We start from the raw sequence: 19,161 nt of genomic DNA, 5'->3' as shown, positions 1-19,161 counted from the left end.
GTCTTAAAGTCCTCATATGAGTAAAGTCATATGATATTTGTCTTTCTCTGACTAATTTCGCTTAGCTTAATAGCCTCTAGTTCCATCCACATAGTTGCAAATGACAAGATTTCATTCTTTTTGATCGCCAACTAATACTCCATTGTATGTATGTGTGTACACACACACACATATACACCACAACTTCTTTATCCAATCATCCATTGATGGACATTGGGGCTCTTTCCATACTTTGGCTATTGTTGATAGTGCTGCTATAAACATTGAGGTGCATGTGTCCCTTCGAAATAGCACACCTGTATCCCTTGGATAAATACCTAGTAGTGCAATTGCTGGGTCATAGGGTAGTTCTATTTTTAATTTTTTGAGGAACCTCTACTGTTTTTTAGAGTGGCTGCACCAGCTTGCATTCCCACCAACAATGCAAAAGAGTTCCTCTTTGTCCACATCCTTGCCAACATCTGTTGTTCCCTGAGTTGTTAATGTTAGCCATTCTGAGAGGTGTAAGGTGATACCTCATTGTGATTTTGATTTGTATTTCCCTGATGATGAGTGATGTTGAGTATCTTTTCATGTGTCGGTTGGCCATCTGGATATCTTCTTTGGAGAAGTGTCTATTCATGTCTTTTGCCCATTTCTTCACTGGGTTATTTTTTTTTTGGGGGGGGGTGTTGAGTTTGATAAGTTCTTTATAGATTTTGGGTACTAACCCTTTATCCGATGTGTCGTGGGCAAATATCTTCTCCTGTTTTGTCGGTTGCCTTTTAGTTTTTCTGATTGTTTGCTTTGCTGTGCAGAAGGTTTTTATTTTGATGAGGTCCCAATAGTTCATTTTTGCTTTTGTTTCCCTTGCCTCCAGAGACGTGTTGAGTAAGAAGTTGCTGTGGCCTTATTTTTTCTATTCTTAATAGCCAGGGCCTCCACGATTGAATTATCTAGTGATAGTGATACTGGCATCCTTGTCTTGTTACCAGTTTTAGAGAATTCATATAAAGTCTTTTCATTAAGTGTAATGTTTGGTGCTAAAGATTGCTGGAATATAATCTTAATCAAATACACTTTCCTAAGAGTGTTTTAAATTATTTTTATCATAAATAGATGTTGAATCTTATCAAATATGTTTTTCTGTATCAGTAAAAATAATTATAATTATTCTCAAATTAGACAGTGTAGGGAGTTAATAGATTTTCTGATCAACTGGCCTTTTATTTCTGAGAAAAACTCTTTGTGAATATATAGATTTTTAAATATATTGTTAGATTTAGATAGCTAATATCTTATTTAGAACTTTTGCCCCATGTCCATTAGCTGAAAAATGTTTTTTTCTTATTTAATTTGAAGTCAAGATTACATTAGCCTCCCAAACATTTGGTTTTTCTCTTACTTATAAAAGCCTCAGCCTATATAATGAGGACAGAGAAAAAGGGAAATTCTAAAAACATGTCATGGGATTGTTATTTCTGTCATGATCCAGTTAGGAGATAGAACCTATACCAGTTTTAAAAAATTTTTTTTTAATGTTTATTTATTTTTGAGAGAGAGAATCAGCAGGGCATCAGCAGGGAAGGGGAGAGAGAGGGAGACACAGAATTCAAAGCAGGCTCCAGGCTCTGAGCTGTCAGCACAGAGACCGACCAGGGGCTCGAACTCACAAGCTGTTGAGATCATGACCTTAGTCGAAGTCGGATGCTTAATCGACTGAACCACCCAGGCACCCCTATACCAGTTTTGTTTTTTTTTTTTTTACAGAGAAAATTTAATAGAATAACAAATTATAAAATTTTAACTAGGTAATTGAAAGGAGGGTAGCAACTATAGGAAGCAGTTCTCACTCCTAAGTCTGGTGGGGGGGAAAGGGCATAGGTTGAGATTATTAAAACCTAGAAGCTGAGCTGTAACTCAGACCCCTGAAGAGTAGCCTGATACTTTGAAGGCTGACTCAGACCTCTTAGAAAGTGGCACTGCTAGGTTGGTGCTGTTGTCCCTTAAGAGTTGGTAGAATGACAGTCACAGGAATAGTAAACATATAGGAAATGTATGGGATGTAAATAAGAGGGAGTGAGTCCTTTCTTCCCCCTTCAGCTTTGCTGTCTCCCTCTAGAGCTTTGCTCTAACATTGGCAAAGCCTACCATGGAGCTGAAATGTAATTTGCAGTCTCAACTCCTTGCAGTGTTACAAAGCTGGGTATAGAAGCATGTTTTCAAGCTGAGAGTCAGTAATTTAGTAAGTGGTACACCTGAAAGCTAAATTAGACAACACTCAAATAATCTCTCTGTGAGCTTAAAAAGAAGTCATATAGCAAATTAAATATTAAGAATAGAATGTTAGTGGGGCTCCTGGGTGGCTCAGTCAGTTGACTGTCCCAACTCTTGAAATCAGCTCAGGTCATGATCTTCCAGTTCATAGGATCAAGGCCTGCATTGGGCTCTGCACTGACAACGCAGAGTCTGCACGGGATTCTCTCTCTCCCCCCCTCTCTCTGCCCCTCCACTGCTCGTGTGCCCTTCCTCAAAATAAATAAGTAAACTTCAAAAAAAGAAGAAGAATAGGGGCGCCTGGGTCGCTCAGTTGGTTAAGTGTCTGACTTTGGCTCAGGTCATAGATATCATGGTTCATGAGTTCGAGCCCTGCATTGGGCTCTGTGCTGACAGTTCAGAGACTGGAGCCTGCTTCAGATTCTGTGTTTCCCTCTCTCTCTGTGCCCCCCCCCCCCCCCCCCGCTCACACTCTCTCTCTCCCTCAAAAATAAATAAACATAAAATAAAAAAAACCAAACAGAATGTTGGTAAAAATTCTGTGTTTTAAGTTTTCTCTAAGATGTAATCGTAACACTTTTATTAGGAAATAAGAAGGGTTAAAAAGAACTGCATTCAGCTCAACTAGTTGGATAAGAACAACAGAGTAAATCCAAAGGGGAGGAAAATTAAAAATATAAAGTTAGATTCAGTGGAATGAAAGAACAAAAAATTCATTCTTTGGAAAGAGTTTTAAGATTATAAAGTTAGACCAAGCACCAGTCAAGAGATAGGACCACATATTGGTGGTTTTGGTAAAAGAGAAAAGAAGGTACAAATGAAATATAGAGAGAACTAATAATACAAACCAAATAGAGAAAACAAACAAATGTTTCTCCTGGATGTTAAAAACCCTTTCTACAGAAGAATGATGTGGGATATCTATCTCACTGACTTACCTATATTTATTTCCTGGCAGCCTCATGATTGACTTTACTTTGATTAATTGTGCTCCATTAATGTAAATACATACATTAACATTTCTAGTATAACTACTAAAATAATAGAAAAAGACTGTATAACTTCAAAACTAGAAGGCAAAATGAAATGTGAAAAGAACAAAACAAAAATCAATCAGTCTGAAAGAATGCAAGAAAAAGAGTTGGTAGGGATTAGACGATAGCCATGTTAACATTAGACCAAGTAATTTTAAGACAAAAAACATTCCTGCAGATAAAGATGAGTACTACATACTGATAAAACCATTCAATTTATGAGGAAGGCATAACTGTTTTAAACCTGATGCAATTGATAGGGTAGCTTTGAAATGTATAAAGCAAAACTTTCTGTAACTAGAAGGAGAAATGAACAGAATATCTGTTTTAGTGTGAGAGTTTTAATGCATCTCTGTCAATGGTTGAGGATAGAGAAGATTTGAATAACACAATCAACAGACTTGACATAATGGATATATATTTGGAACACTGAAACCAACAACAAACATATCTATTGAGACACACATAGAACATTTATGAATTTACAATTAAAAAAATTTCATTTAATACAGACCTTATTCTCTGGCCAAAATTCATTTAAGTTAAAATCAATAAATTAAATAATTTTATACTTTGGAAATTAGAAAATTCTAAATAATTCATTAGTGGAATTATAGTATGCAGATAAAAAGCTGTTTAGAATTGGACAATGCAACTATGTCAAATTGTGTGGTATATAGCTAAAGCAGTGCTTACAGGGAAATTTACAACCTGAAATTCTTATATAGGAAATAAAGAAAGGTTGAAAACTAATAAGCTGAGTATTGTTATTAGAAAATATTAAGCTTTAGGAAACAAATATTTAATACAGATAAAACAAATATTTAATGCAGAAATGTATAGAAAAGGAAGGCAATTATAAGAGAGAAGTAGCGAGTTTTGTGTACTGTTCCATACTAACAGCATGCTCCCTTCCTTGCTACCTCTGCATGGTAATGGTGGGCTCTGAGGTTATCTCAGTCTCTGCTCAGCATCTCTTCTTGATCCTAGTACTTCATTGGAAGCTCATCTTGAGCAGATTGTTTACTTCTGTTAAAAAAAATAGTTCTTGGCTTTATTGCAGAGGGGAGGCAAAAACTTGCTGCAATTTTGCTCTAAATCCTAACTACTTGCATTTCTTAAATTACCCAAATCATCTTGCAGGGCATCACTCCTCTTATATTTGTTTCTTCTTACATTATCTCTGGTTCTTCTAGGTTGCTTTTTTTTTTTTTTTTTTCTATGTATTTTGTTCTTTATAGTGCTTGTTAGAAGATGTCCTTAGATATCTAGTGATCTTTGGGTGTTTTCTCATATTTGAAAGTGTTGCTACTAAAAATTGATTAGGTACTGTGAACTCTTGGAGCTTGTGAGCTTGTGGTCTTCTGTGTAGTGAGTTCTGCATGGGCCTTTTCCTTGAGTGCGCCTTTGTCACTCTTAGCCTGGTACCTTTCCAGGAGAAGGATTTTTTGGCTTCACATGTGGGCAGGTATATCCTGACTGTAAACCCTAGGAACAGTGGGGAACAGCAGAATGGGTTTCTCTATGCAGTATGATTCCCTTGTCTTTAACTGTCCTTTGTGTCCCCTCAATTCAGAAATATTTTTTGTTGCTTAGAGAATATATCTTCAGATGTAGGGTACAGGGTACAGGAAAAGTCATCTGACTCGGTGAAATTGGGGAGGGGATCTTTATGATCTAATTACTTCCTAATAGACTTCTCTTCTAATCTTCCATTTTTCTGTTTCTAACCCTGATTTTTCTTTTTCTTTTTTTTTTTTCCTTTTTTTTTTAGAAGTGATTTGTGCTGTCCTAAGTTTTGAGCTTTTTTGATTAAATTTGGGTGGGGTCAATAGGAAGGGCATCTGTGGCATAAATCTGGTTGCTCTCAGATTTTTTTTCATTGTATGCTTGTGTGTCAGCTTTCCTGGGTCAGTTATATTCAGTTACTGCTTATTCATTTGCTATCCAGCTTCTGAAAGTTTGGTTGCTGTTACATTGTTTCCTCTCCTATTTGCCCTTCCAGGTTTATGTTACTTCATAAAAATCTCTTTACACTCATTGTAGTGGGGTTTTATTTAGGAGGAAGCAAAAGTAAGTGCTTGGATTTAATGTACTGTCTTTACTAACTTGAATGACTTTACCTCAAACCTTTATTTCAACTCTTGATTGATATGCACTCAGTAGTGGCTCACTTTCATCTTTTAATTTTAAATTTATTGGAGAATTAGTAGGTAGACTTCAGTATTTCTGTCTAGAGACTAAAGTAAATGATAAATCAAAGCCTGAACAATTCATTTTCTGCGCATGATTTATAATCTTAAAAAGCAATTAAAAAGAGAAGTTCTGAAAATATTTTTAGAAATGGTCAAATCATTGGTAAATATGTATTACCAATCATTTGGATATGTTAAGTTGTGCCGTGTTATTCACAGAATCAGTCTTTATGTTTTACTCAAGTTTATTTATTTTGAGAGAGAGAGAGAGAGAGAGAGAGAGAGAGAGAGCAAGGGAAGAGGGAGAGAGAGAATCCAAAGCAAGCTCTGTGCTGTAAGCACAGAGCCCAGCACAGGGCTCAAACTCACAAACTGTGAGATCACGACCTGAGCCTAAATCAAGAGTTGGCTTCTTAACTGACTGAGCCATCCAGGTATCCCTGTTTTACTGTTTTTTAACTTTTGAAAACTCCAGTCTTTGTTCTTTGGCCTTTTCTGTCATTGGGAATTACTTCTTTTTTTCTTGCTATCTTCATAGATGTGGAATTTTTGCCAAATTCTAAATTCTGTAGTTTGCATTTGAAATTGCAGACATTTTGCCATGTTATAAGTATACAATTATAAATATTGTATATGCTTTTTTTAAAAAACAAATTTAATGTTTTTTTCTGAGACACAGAGAGAAAGCACAAGTGGGGGATGTGCAGAGAGAGAGGGAGATGCAGAAGCCAAAGCAGGCTCCAGGCTCTGAGCTGTCATCATAGAGCCTGATACGGGGCTCGAATCCACGACCCCTGAGATCATAACCTGAGCCGAAGTCGGTCGCTTAACCGACTGAGCAACCTCTGTATAGGCTTTTTTTTAACTTAATTTTTTGAGAGAGAGAGAGAGAGAGAGAGAGAGAGAGAGAGAGAGAGAGATTGTGTGTGTGTGTGCAAGTGAACAAAAGCAGTGGAGGGGCAGAAGGAGAGGGAAGGGATGGGGGAGACTCCTAAGTAGGCTCTCTACCCCTGCTGGAGCCCTACACGGGGCTCAAAGATCGTGACCTGAGGCAAAGTCAAGAGTCAGATGCTCAACCGACTGAGCCACCCACGCACACCTGTACATACTTTTTAAAACTGTATGTTGTCTGTGTTTTCCGACTCTGTCGGATGAAAATAATTGGTTTTCTTTATTATCAAACTTTATGTTTACATGACATAAATTTGACAGGAAAATTATTTGACTACTTCTTTTGTTTAAGTTCTTAGTATCTCAGTAAGAGATACTAAAGAGTATCTCTTTAGATAAGAGTAAGAGTGAGGTATCTGGTTTAATTAAAAATATTGACAAAAATTGCTAAATAGCCATTTGAGACACGAAGAAGAGTCAGATTTTTCTGGTCTTTTGATTATTTACATCTATGTAAGATTCTGTAAGAATTGCTTAAGTTCTTTTGGGCACCTCACGTGCTGTTTAATATAACATAGCACGTTATTACTGCAGTATTGTTTATTTAGTTCAGTTTTTTAATGCTATTGTACCATTTAATTAAAATATATGTTGGGCAGTGAAACAACCTAATTTAACACAAACTTTTATTTTTGTGTCAAGAGTTGTGAAGGGTCTGAGATTTTACCCTACTTGCAAGCTTTCCCAAGTACTTGCAGAAGATATGGTATTTATGGATCATGGAGGACAGAATATTATAGCAACAGAAGTAGCCACAACAGCAGCATTTGCACAGGTTCCTTGAGCCTCAGTTTTTACCGAGTGACACAAAGAAGAGGGCTGGGTGACTTCTGTTTCCAGACAAGACATTATAGGAAGAGAACCCTGAATTTAGGGAACCCAAATCTTTTGTAATAGACCGTAAACATGTCTCCCTTTTGCTTTGGAGGGAGATAATCTATCTTCGTGTGTACAGACATCCTTGAAAAGATATATCTGGAACAGAGGCAGTTAGTGCTTTTGCTCAAAAGATAAGCAGAAATGCGAGAGATGTGAAGATTTGTCTTCAGGATTTTGGAAGGCAGAAAAACCAAGTGGGTGTTTGTAAGATAGACCTAAGATGGCCTAAGACATTTGCTCTAGAAAATAATGATTTTTTTTTTTTTACATATATTTTCAGTTTCCTCTTGTGTAGCTATTTTTCCCATTTAGCTTACTATCTCAGAGTCTTCCATGAATATTAGACTTACACTGATAATTTCCTGGGAAAGATTACTATAGATCTATTTTTTGAATGTCACTGAGGTATTTACTTTTTTCCTATTAATCAAAAGATAGACCCAGCTCTCTGTTTTGGGGAGTTTCTGTCTGCCTTCCTTGCATCATTGCTTCTGTTTCTCTGGAAAAGTTCAAATAAATGAAAGCAAGTAAAATGATATTTATGGTATCATTTTAACTATGTAAAAAATTCACAGAGGCATAGCATTTCAGACGAAAGACCATTAAACATGATGGAACTAGCTAGTGTCCCAGGACAAGTTTGGTTATTCAGACTGGATTTCTAAGAGGTCTCTGAGACTAAAATTCTTCTAATTGGAATTTCATTGTTCACTGGAACATAAAAGTAGCATTTTATTAAAGACTCTATGGCAGAGAGCAGGTAGATAGGGACTTTGCTGCCTAAAGGTCTTTGCCACAGATCAGAGGGCTCTAAATCTGGCAACTAGTTGTGAAGGAAGGGGAATTAGAACATTTAGTCCTGTTAGTGTTGAAACTGCAAGCAAATAGCAAAAACAAAGAATTTGCATCTGTAACTTTACAGGTCAGCATGATCTCTTTTAAGTTATTCTTGATCTTTCTAAATTTGACTTGGTTAAACATCTTTTTGGCTACTGCAGTATTTTTTAATTTTTTTTTTTTTAAACGTTTATTTTTGAGACAGAGAGAGACAGAGCATGAACGGGGGAGGGTCAGAGAGAGGGAGACACAGAATCCGAAACAGGCTCCAGGCTCTGAGCCATCAGCCCAGAGCCTGACGCGGGGCTCGAACTCACGGGCTGTGAGATCATGACCTGAGCCGAAGTCAGCCGCTTAACCAACTGAGCCACCCAGGCGCCCCTGGCTACTGCAGTATTTTACTATTCTGATTCCACTCCTCTATCTCTTCTATTAATTCTTTTTTAAAATCATCATTTCTTTTTTTTTTAATATGAAATTTATTGTCAAATTGGTTTCCATACAACACCCAGTGTTCATCCCAACAGGTGCCCTCCTCACCCAACCTCCCCTCCCTCCCACCCCCATCAACCCTCAGTTTATTCTCAGTTTTTAAGAGTCTCTTATGTTTAGGCTCTCTCCCTCTCTAACCTCTTTTTTTTTTTTTCTCCTTCCCCTCCCCCATGGTCTTCTGTTAAGTTTCTCAGGATCCACATAAGAGTGAAAACATATGGTATCTGTCTTTCTCTGTATGACTTATTTCACTTAGCATAACACTCTCCAGTTCCATCCACGTTGCTACAAAAGGCCATATTTCATTCTTTCTCATTGCCACGTAGTATTCCATTGTGTATATAAACCACAATTTCTTTATCCATTCATCAGTTGATGGACATTTAGGCTCTTTCCATAATTTGGCTATTGTTGAGAGTGCTGCTATAAACAATGGGGTACAAGTGCCCCTATGCATCAGCACTCCTGTATCCCGTGGGTAAATTCCTAGCAGTGCTTTTGCTGGGTCATAGGGTAGATCTATTTTTAATTTTTTGAGGAAGCTCCACAGTGTTTTCCAGAGCGGTTGCACCAATTTGCATTCCCACCAACAGTGCAAGAGGGTTCCCGTTTCTCCACATCCTCTCCAGCATCTATAGTCTCCTGATTTGTTCATTTTGGCCACTCTGACTGGCGTGAGGTGATATCTGAGTGTGGTTTTGATTTGTATTTCCCTGATGAGGAGTGGTGTTAAGCATCTTTTCATGTGCCTGTTGGCCATCCAGATGTCTTCTTTAGAGAAGTGTCTATTCGTGTTTTCTGCCCATTTCTTCACTGGATTATTTGTTTTTCAGGTGTGGAGTTTGGTGAGCTCTTTATAGATTTTGGATTCTAGCCCTTTGTCCGATATGTCATTTGCAAATATGTTTTCCCATTCCGTTGGTTGCCTTTTAGTTTTGTTGGTTGTTTCCTTTGCAGTGCAGAAGCTTTTTATCTTCATGAGGTCCTAGTAGTTCACTTTTGCTTTTAATTCCCTTGCTGTTGGAGATGTGTCAAGTAAGAAATTGCTGCGCCTGAGGTCAGAGAGGTTTTTTCCTGCTTTCTCCTCTAAGGTTTTGATGGTTTCCTGTCTCACATTCAGGTCCTTTATCCTTTTGAGTTTATTTTTGTGAATGGTGTAAGAAAGTGGTCTAGTTTCATCCTTCCGCACGTTGCTGTCCAGTTCTCCCAGCACCACTTGTCAAAGAGACTGTCTTTTTTCCATTGGATATTCTTTCCTGCTTTGTCAAAGATTAGTTGGCTATACTTTGTGGGTCCAGTTATTTCTTATGCTTTTCAAATGATGGGCTTCCTTAAGATTGAGCCTTCAGCCCTCATTCTTCCATCCCTTGTTCCTTTCTAGCCTGTCTTTGTAGGTCTCTCCTATATAATTCGAGATCTTGTGTCTACACACACAGCTCTAAAGTCTCATTCTTTCTTGAGTTCCAAAACCACATTTCCGACTGCCAACTGAATATTTCCTTTAAGATATTCTGCCAATACCTTACAAAACCTATAACTCTGGATTGAATGTATTAATAAAAAGGGCAGAGGCAAGAGGTGTATTATTCCCCAGGCTATTCTGATAAATCTTTATGGTCTTTTTTTGTAGATGTTGTTTTGTAAATTTTATTTCATGTTTATAAAATATCTGTCTTTCAGATTTCATACCAGTTTGTCATATTTTTACTGCCCCAACTAAGCATTTGGATTTTTGCCTTCATCGCCCACATTTTTCAGTCATCTTCCTTATCCTTCTACCTTCATATACACACACAAACAAACGATTTGAAATGCTAGAAGTGTGAAGTTTGGGTTTATTATTATTTTTATTGGTAATGGTTCAGTCTGTATTTATGGGGTAGAAGATAAATCTTGTATTACTTTTCTCTTTGCAGGTCTCTATGCCTTACGGAGAGTCTTGAAGAAACAGCCTAATCTCTCTGATAGCAAGATGGCTGGGGTGGTGAAGATTACTCTGAATGATTTCTTACAAGGGATGAATGACGTCAGGCCCAGTGCTATGAGGGAAGTAGCAATCGATGTACCAAATGTAAGTCATTTGTACTCCCATGCTAGCCACACTGTTTAACTCTGAAAGAAACAGAGACTGCATAGAGACAATATACCCAGGCTAAACTTAAAAAAAAAATTTTTTTTAATTGAAATTTTTATGGATGTAATTGGAGATTTAGTGCAGTTGTAAGAAATACTGTAGGGAGATCTTGTGTATTCTTCACTCACTTTCCCCCTGCGTGGTAACATCTTGCAAACAATTAGTACACTATCACAAGCAGGATATTCATGCTGATATAATCACTGATCTTATTCAGATTTCTAGTGTTACTTATTTGTGTGTGTGTGTGTGTGTGTGTGTGTGTGTGTGTGTTTAGTTCTGTGCAGTTTTATTACTTGCAAAGTTTTGTGTATCTGTCACTGGAATTGAGATACTGAATAGTTCCATCACCACAGTGATCTCTTGCTTTGCTCTTTCATAACCATACTAACCTTGTTCTGTACCTGTTTGTGAAATTCTGCCATTTTAGAAATGTTATATAAATCTAACTATACACTATACAGCCATTTGTTATTAGTTTTTTCCCATTTAGCATAATTCCAAGGAGATTCATCCAAGTTGTTATGTGCAACAATAGTTTGTTCTTTCTGTTGCTGAGTCGTATTCCATGGTGTGGCTGTACCATAATTTGCTTAGTCATTCACCTGTTGAAGGACATCTGAGCTGTTTCCAGTTTAGGACAATTATGAATAAAGTTGCTATGAACATTCATCTGCAGGTATTGTGTAAATGTAAGTTTTTATTTCTCCAAAATCAATGCCCACGAGTGCAACTGCTGGGTTGTATGCTAATTGCATATTTAGTCTTATAAGAAAATGTCAACTAGGCTAATTTTAGAATAAAAAAAATCTTCAAGTTATGATGCCTGGTGTTTTCTCAGGTTCTTTTACATTTTCTCAATTATTGACATGCTTTGCACAGTTCACAATCAAATCACCATAAGGACATCAGAAGCTACCTTTTAAGGGGGGGGGCGGGGATCATCTGTTACGTTCTCTTATCACCCAAGTAGGCCTAACATTCAGGAAAGAAATGTTTCTTTGAATATATTAATATTTGCAGAAAATGAGCATTGAAACAAAGCATTGATGGTGTGTCCTGCATTGTATTGGGGTAAGGGATGGGCTGTTAAAGTTGGCTTGATCATAAGGAGTGTTTATATCTTGGTATAGCTTGAGGAAAGTTTATAGATTGCTCTCTGACACTTTAGGAGAGCACTGATGGAAGAATGGAACTTTGTGACTACTCTTTCCCTTTGCTTCTATAATATCACCTCTTTAGTTTTTCTTTTTGAGTTTGTCTTATTGCTTCTGAGATACTTCCTTGTAAAAGCTCACACGTTACAATTATTTAAAACTTAGAGCCGTATTAGAGAGTCAGACATAGTTTTGTACTCTTTTCCCCATTGTGTGTATATTAACAGTTCTCTTGGTCATTAACTAATGGTTTATAATTGCTGTAAGCTAAAACAAACAAAAAAACTGAGAGAGACTAAAAAGATACTAAGTCAATGGAATAGACTGTGTGGAACCATATAGTGGGGAGAGATCAATGGGTTTGTTTTCACTTTTTTTGTTGTTGTTTTGTTCTTTTGGTTTTCACTTTTAAAGGGGACTGTTCCTTGGAAAATGTATTTTGTGGCCAAATATGTTTGGGAAGTACTGGTTTAAATGAAATCAGTTGTATTTCTTTGCTGCAGGACTTTTCAGGGTTTTTAAATATGAAGAAGTGTGAAAGAGAGCTATTATGGAAACTTATTTGGCCATGGACCATGTGGAGCAGATACTTTCTGCATTTTGCAATGTGGTAGATTGCATAAACTGACTACAGATTTTTCCCACCATTCTGTTTGCCCTTTTTGCAGTGCAACTTTGTAGCTCCTACCATAAAAGAGATGGAGTCAGGTTTTCCACCCTTTGAATTTGTACTTGGCCATGTAACTTGCTTTGGCTAATAGGATATTAGCAATCATGATGCAAGCAGACTTGAAAGCACCTTGGGCTTGCCTTTTCTTGCGACTCTTGGAATCCCTGCATTAGTTATGCTATGATATCTGTACTTGTTTCCTGGAGGGTGAGATACCATGTGGAGCATAAGTGAGCCCTCTTAGCTGAGATTCCCTCCTTTCAGCCATCCTGCCAATTGTCAGACATGTGACAGACACAATGCTAGACTATCCCACCCCTACTGAAGTTTACCTAAACCAGAAAAACCACCCAGTTAACTCTTAGAATTGTCAGAAATATCAAATGTCTGTTTTTTTTTTGAGCCACTAAACTTTATGGTAGTTAGCAAAAGCTTAAGTGATGAAGATGCTTGTTTACTTCTTATAGAACACAATTGTTTTGTCAATTAAGGTGGAAAACAGTGCCCTCACTTAGGAATATCTCTAAGGACTAGCTTCTAGTTTAGGCAACTTAATGTGATTTTAAATGTTTTTTCGAAAACATTTTCAAATTCACTAATGAACTTACAGCTTAACTTTGGGTTCTACTATAGTTCTGTAGTAGAACATGCTAATTTAGTATGAATAATTTGACAAATGGAATTATGGAATAATTAATGATTGATGTTGGATTAGTAGAAGCTTTTCATTTCTTTGGAATTTATGGTCTAAAGTTTGGGCACATTGGTATGAATATCTTTACTTGTATTTATCTGTGTTTTGTTGGCTACTGTTACATAATGTAATGGGTGAAGTAAATGCATATTCATCAAATGCCACATGTGAAAATTTCGGGTGATAGGGTTATAAACCAGCTACACCATCCAAAAACACTTCAGTGTTTAAAAAAGTTTAGGAACTAGAGAAACATACAGTGAGTTTTTTAAATTTAAAATTACTGCCAATAGAGAATGTGTTTGAACAGTGGCTGTCTACTTTTGGAATTGCTGAACTGATTTATTCATCAGAGGAACTGATACTACAACTGCATTTTTAATTGCTCTAATGAGAGTTTTTTTTCCCCTTTATTTTCTTCTGATACAGTATTTACAATCCATGGACTTGTGCCATTTTCCATTTGGCACTTTATTACTTGGCCTAAGGCCATGGTGTACTGTGATGTTACTCATGAGCTCCAGGGTGATTAGCCCTGGTCAAAGTACTTTTTTACATTGCTTTTTATGCTCACTTCAGATTGTAAAAATTTTCCTAAGAAGTCAACATTTCTATAATTGGATTGCTAAAATTTTTCTCTTCTGCTTTCAGACTATCGCATATACGAAAATATCTCCAAATTATATCTGCAGAAGGTTTACTACTTACTTTGCTATAGAAAACCTGTTTCAAGAAGGTAGTTAATTGTGAACATTTTTTAAATAGTAAATTGAGCATTCAGCATCTTTTGCGAAAAGATTTCAGCGTGTGAGATTAAGACTTCTAAATCACACTTGCCTAGTTATATTTAACTTGAAAAGAAATGTCCTAAGGTGGGAATATTGCCAATTACAATGTAATTAATGCATTATTAATCAGGAGACCACAAGTGTTATCTACTTACTGAAATGTAATGTTTCCTTTTTGTGGACTTTCTGAATTGGTGATTATACCAACTGGTGTATTAAAAGTCAAATGTATTTTACAATTAATTGGTAATTAAAATCAAATGTATTTCTTTACCACAGGAATCCTTAGAATCTTTGACTATGTCAGTGTGCATTTTGAAATTTTGGTTTTTCACCCAGAAATAACAACTGTTAATATTTTGTTATAATTCTAATAGTTTAAAATTTTTTTAAAGATTGTTTTTCTATGCATATAGATATTTTAATATAACTAATCTTAGAATATATAGTTTTATATTTTTCTTTTTTCACTTAAAATTATATGGTAAACATTTTACTTTAAAATTTTTCAGCAAACGTCTTTTAAATGACTGTTTAATAGATTGTTATGTGGTAAACTGTAATTGTTTTATCCTTCTTCCATTCTAAAGAAAATCTGTTTATTTTTCCTGTTTTTTTCTAATATGGTTATATACACATTTATGTCCAAACCTTTGCGTTTATGTTTCCCAGAAGTGGAATTATCAGACGGAAATATGTGGTTTTAAAGTTTAAGGCAAATGTCATTAAGCTCTGTTTTTTTCTCCCCTCAGAAAGATTGTTTTAATTTATAATTATGTGATAAAAATTTAAAATTATAAAGAGCTTAAATAAAGTCTTATTTTATTTTTACTTTAGTCCTTTTTTATTTGCCTGCCACTAGAATTTATTTTTCATTATGAGGAATAATACTAGATAATCTTTGGGTAGGGACTTAAAATAAGAAAATGAAAACTATCAATTATATATCTTCTTCTTTCTATAAAAATTTTAGATTTTTAGATAATTGGTCTAAACTGGATGGCTTTTTAAGGGATTTTAAATTCTGTGACAGCAGTTCTTATTTTTATCCTTTATATTTGTCCTACCACATAATAGATGTCCAATCAATATTTGCTGAATGGATAAGTGAACAACTATAATTCTCTTGGAAAAACAAAACAAAACAGATGGTCAATTTCACATATATTTAAAGAGTATTGCATCCTTCTTCTGTACTAAAGCTTAATGTTTTTGTTTACCTTCATGTAACATTCTTCAGATTCTTCGTATTTTATAAAACAAGTGGTTTCTTTAGCGAATTTTAACCCTTACTGTTTATTCAGTGAATTTAACAATTTTGGAGTAAATATGCCTGTAATAGTGCTAAGTTGTCTGTTCTGGAAGGATACAGAATAGTCCTTTATATTTTCTACCAAAACATGTTGCTTTCTTGTATTAGAAATTCTTGGGGCGCCTGGGTGGCGCAGTCGGTTAAGCGTCCGACTTCAGCCAGGTCACGATCTCGCGGTCCGTGAGTTCGAGCCCCGCATCGGGCTTTGGGCTGATGGCTCAGAGCCTGGAGCCTGTTTCCGATTCTGTGTCTCCCTCTCTCTCTGCCCCTCCCCCGTTCATGCTCTGTCTCTCTCTGTCCCAAAAATAAATAAACGTTGAAAAAAAAAAAAAAAAAAAAAAAAAAGAAATTCTTATTTTATTAAGATAAGCAAAAAAAAAAAAAAAAAATGCTTTCAATAGTTGTATTTACATATTGTATTTACAATAAGCCATTTTATATATACCATAGCAATTATCACTGGATCACTGGTAAATGGCATTCTTAACCAAATATATACAAATTGATTACCATCAAGTTTAATTCATTTATATATCTTAAATCATCCCCACCCCCAGGGTTTCCCTATTTCATTTTAGGTAGTTTTAGGTTGTTTCATTATTTGGAAATAATCTGTCTTTATGCTTTTGGTACTGCTTTTGGATTGCAGTTTTCAGAATTTGGACATTTGGTTCAGAATAAGTTATAAGTCAATAAAAAGAGAGGCCTCTACTTTCATTTGAACCCACTTTTTAAAAGCGAATTGTAACTAGAGCCTTAAGACTAAGTGTATTGCCTCAAACCTCTTTGTAAGCTTGGATCCAGATTAAATTTATAGGTAGTCAGCAGTCAAATTGAGTGTATACCAAATGTCATTAGTTAAATAAACATACCTCATTTACTCCCATTTTAAATAGTAGCAAACTTAATTATATGAATAATCAAAAGACTGTTTCACTAATTACATATTCAAAATTGACTGGTGTATTTTCATTTGGCATCTTTTCAGATGAGAATAGAACATCAGAATGTGACAAGGCAGTTGAATTTCACAAGATGAGCTCATTAGCATTACTTTTCCTGTGCAGAGAGTTAAATAGTTTAATTGACCATAATTACATTTCATTCTTCATGTACCCTCAGGATAATTAGAAAGAATTTGAGTTTCTGTTCTTTAAAAACAGTACTGTATTCTATATGTTCTTTATTTTTAACAGATTCAAAGGATTGAGGGTTTCTGGGATGCTTTACTAAATAACAGTTTGCTTTTTTTGGAATAGATATACAACCTGTGGAAATTCTATTAATTCCATATTGGTTCTTGGCAAGTCTTTTGAATTCAGTTTCTTTTGATTTTGCCTCTTGTTGTCTAGACAGAAGAGTGTCTTCTATCACTCCCAAGATCCCAGTCTTCCCTGCCAACTTCTCTTGTGCATTTTTATAGTTTTAAGTAATAACAATTGAACAGGAAAGCACATTTGGGAAAGTAGATTACTTTTAACCAGGAAATACTCTGTGCCAAAATCAAGATTGTAGTTTTAAGTGTATTAAATATTTTAGAAGTTTAACTCTTTCATTCCACTTTTCTTTTTATACCTTTTCTCAGGCTTATAGTCTGTAGGAGACATGAGAGAGATAGAAAAGTTAGTCTGTAGGAGACATGAGAGAGCAGTTTCTGCTCTCAGCTCTGATTCTGGTTAACTTTGGTGAAATGAAAGACTTTTCCTGTCAGATTATAGAGGGAAAGCTCTTAATTTGCTGTTTTCTGATGCATGTCTTCTTTTGAATTTATAAATAATGTTGAGGTTATCATAGAGATATATGCTATACTTATATGTTATAGTTGGTCAATAAGAAATACTTGATGAGTGTTTGCTAAAAACACAGATTTTCATTTAGTGTAAAGGAACTCATTGGTAGTGTGGTTCTTCTGTGGTACTATACTTCTTTATTTCACCTTGTATAGATATGGAGTAATTATATACCATCTGATCATGCCCTTTAGTCCTTCCCATCTCTTCATTGAGTAATTTATCCAAAAGAAATTACTGATCTGGCTTAAAAGCCATCAGCATGACTACCAGTTGATCATCTTTAGAATGAAGTCTAAGCTCTTTAGTTTGGTATTTGTAACCTGGCTTGTGCCTCCTTAACTTTTTTCTAACATTATGCTCTCCTCTTGTTGAACCACTCCTGTTTTTGCATGTGTGGTCTTCTCTGCCTGGAAAATTGTCTTCTGACCTCTCAGTTACCAAAGATCTTGCAGTGTGATCTCTAACACACACCCACAAAATACACATATATGGCTTGTGGATATAATACACCTAATACACAAAATATGCATATATCCCTGTGGACCTTTTGTCTTGTTCATCTTTGTATCTCCATTGCTTGGCAAATGGTAACAACCAAATAATAAGAGTTTGTTAAATGACTGAATATTTTGTGAAGAATTTTGGTTCACAAATGTTCTTGTTTCTTAGAAATAGTTCTTTTGCCCTTCTATGTAAGTATATATTCATATTTTGGTAACAGCTTTATTGAGGTACAATTCACATGTCAATGCAGTCATTTTTTAAAGGGCATATTTTGGTGGTCAAGTATATTTAAAGAGTTGTACAGCCATTACTGTAGTCAACTTTAGAACATCCTTTTATCATCCCCCAAAAGAAATGCTGTACCCTTTACCCATCATCTCCCAACCTGCCCATCCTCACCAGCCTGAGGCAAACATTTATCTATTTTATATCCCTATAGATTTGCCTAATCTAGACATTTCATATAAATGGAATTATAAGATACTTGATTCTTTGTGACTGGCTTCTTTCACTAAGCATAAAATTTTCAAGGTTTATCCATGCATCATGTATCAGTACTTCATTCCTTTTTATTGCTAAGTAATATTCTATTGTATGGATACTGCACGTTATGATTTATCTTTTCATTAGTTGATAGACATTGGGATTGCTTCTATCTTTTGACTCATAAATAAAGTTGAATTTGAACATTTTTATATAAGTTTTTGTTTGAGCATCTGTTTTAATTCTTTTGGGTCTATATCTAGTAGTAGAATTGCTAGGTCTTTGGTAATTCTGTATTTAACCTTTTGAGGAACTAACAGTTTTCCAAAGTGACTACCATTTTACATCCCCACCGGCAGTGTATGGAGAGTTCCTGTTTCTACATAACCTCATTAAAACTTACTATCTTTTTGGTTATAGCTATCCTAGTGGGTGTGAAATGATATCTCATTGTGATTTTTTATTTGCATTTCTTTAGTGACTAATGATACGAGCATCTTTTCATTTGCTTATTGGCCGTTGTGTGTATCTTCTTTGGAGAAATGTCTATTCAGATCCTTTGCCCCTTTTTAATTGGGTTATTTATTTGTCTTTTTATTATTGAGTAGTAAGAATTCTTATGTATTCTGGATACAAGTCCTTTATTAGATATATGATATCTGATATCAGATATGTATGATTTGTAATAGTTTATCTTATTCAGTGGGCTGCCTCTTTCCTTTTCTTAATAGTGACCTTGGAAGCACAAGTTTTTAATTTTGATGAAGTCCAGTGCATCTGTTTTTTCTTTTCTTGTGTGTACTTCTGGTACCACATTTGAGAAACCATTGCCAAATCCAAGGTTGTGAAGATTTACCTTATATTTTAAGAGTTTATATTTTTAGTTCTTACATTTAGGTCTTTGACTAACTCCCCCCCCCCCCCCCCCCGCCCCCCCAGGTAGGGTTAACCTTGCTCTTTTGTGTGTGATGGTAGCATTACA

General features: G+C 35.6%; 1 protein-coding gene across 4 annotated transcripts in view; it reads left to right on the top strand.

Annotated features, from left to right (window-relative positions):
* The window catches only part of AFG2A (AAA ATPase AFG2A), a 362,101-nt gene that overhangs the window by 38,782 nt on the left and 304,158 nt on the right, over positions 1-19,161 (top strand). For all 4 annotated transcript variants that reach the window (XM_086704270.1, XM_025921597.2, XM_086704271.1 and 1 more), the window contains exon 10: positions 10,561-10,715. In XM_086704270.1, coding sequence (XP_086560396.1) covers positions 10,561-10,715 — 155 coding nt within the window. The remainder of the gene's footprint in view (positions 1-10,560; positions 10,716-19,161) is intronic.

The sequence above is a fragment of the Puma concolor genome, chromosome B1 (genome assembly GCF_028749965.1).
Source record: "Puma concolor isolate L17-30 chromosome B1, mPumCon1.1.hap2, whole genome shotgun sequence".
In the NCBI taxonomy this organism is placed as follows: Eukaryota; Metazoa; Chordata; class Mammalia; order Carnivora; family Felidae; genus Puma; species Puma concolor.
This window is presented reverse-complemented; position numbering and strand designations above follow the sequence as displayed.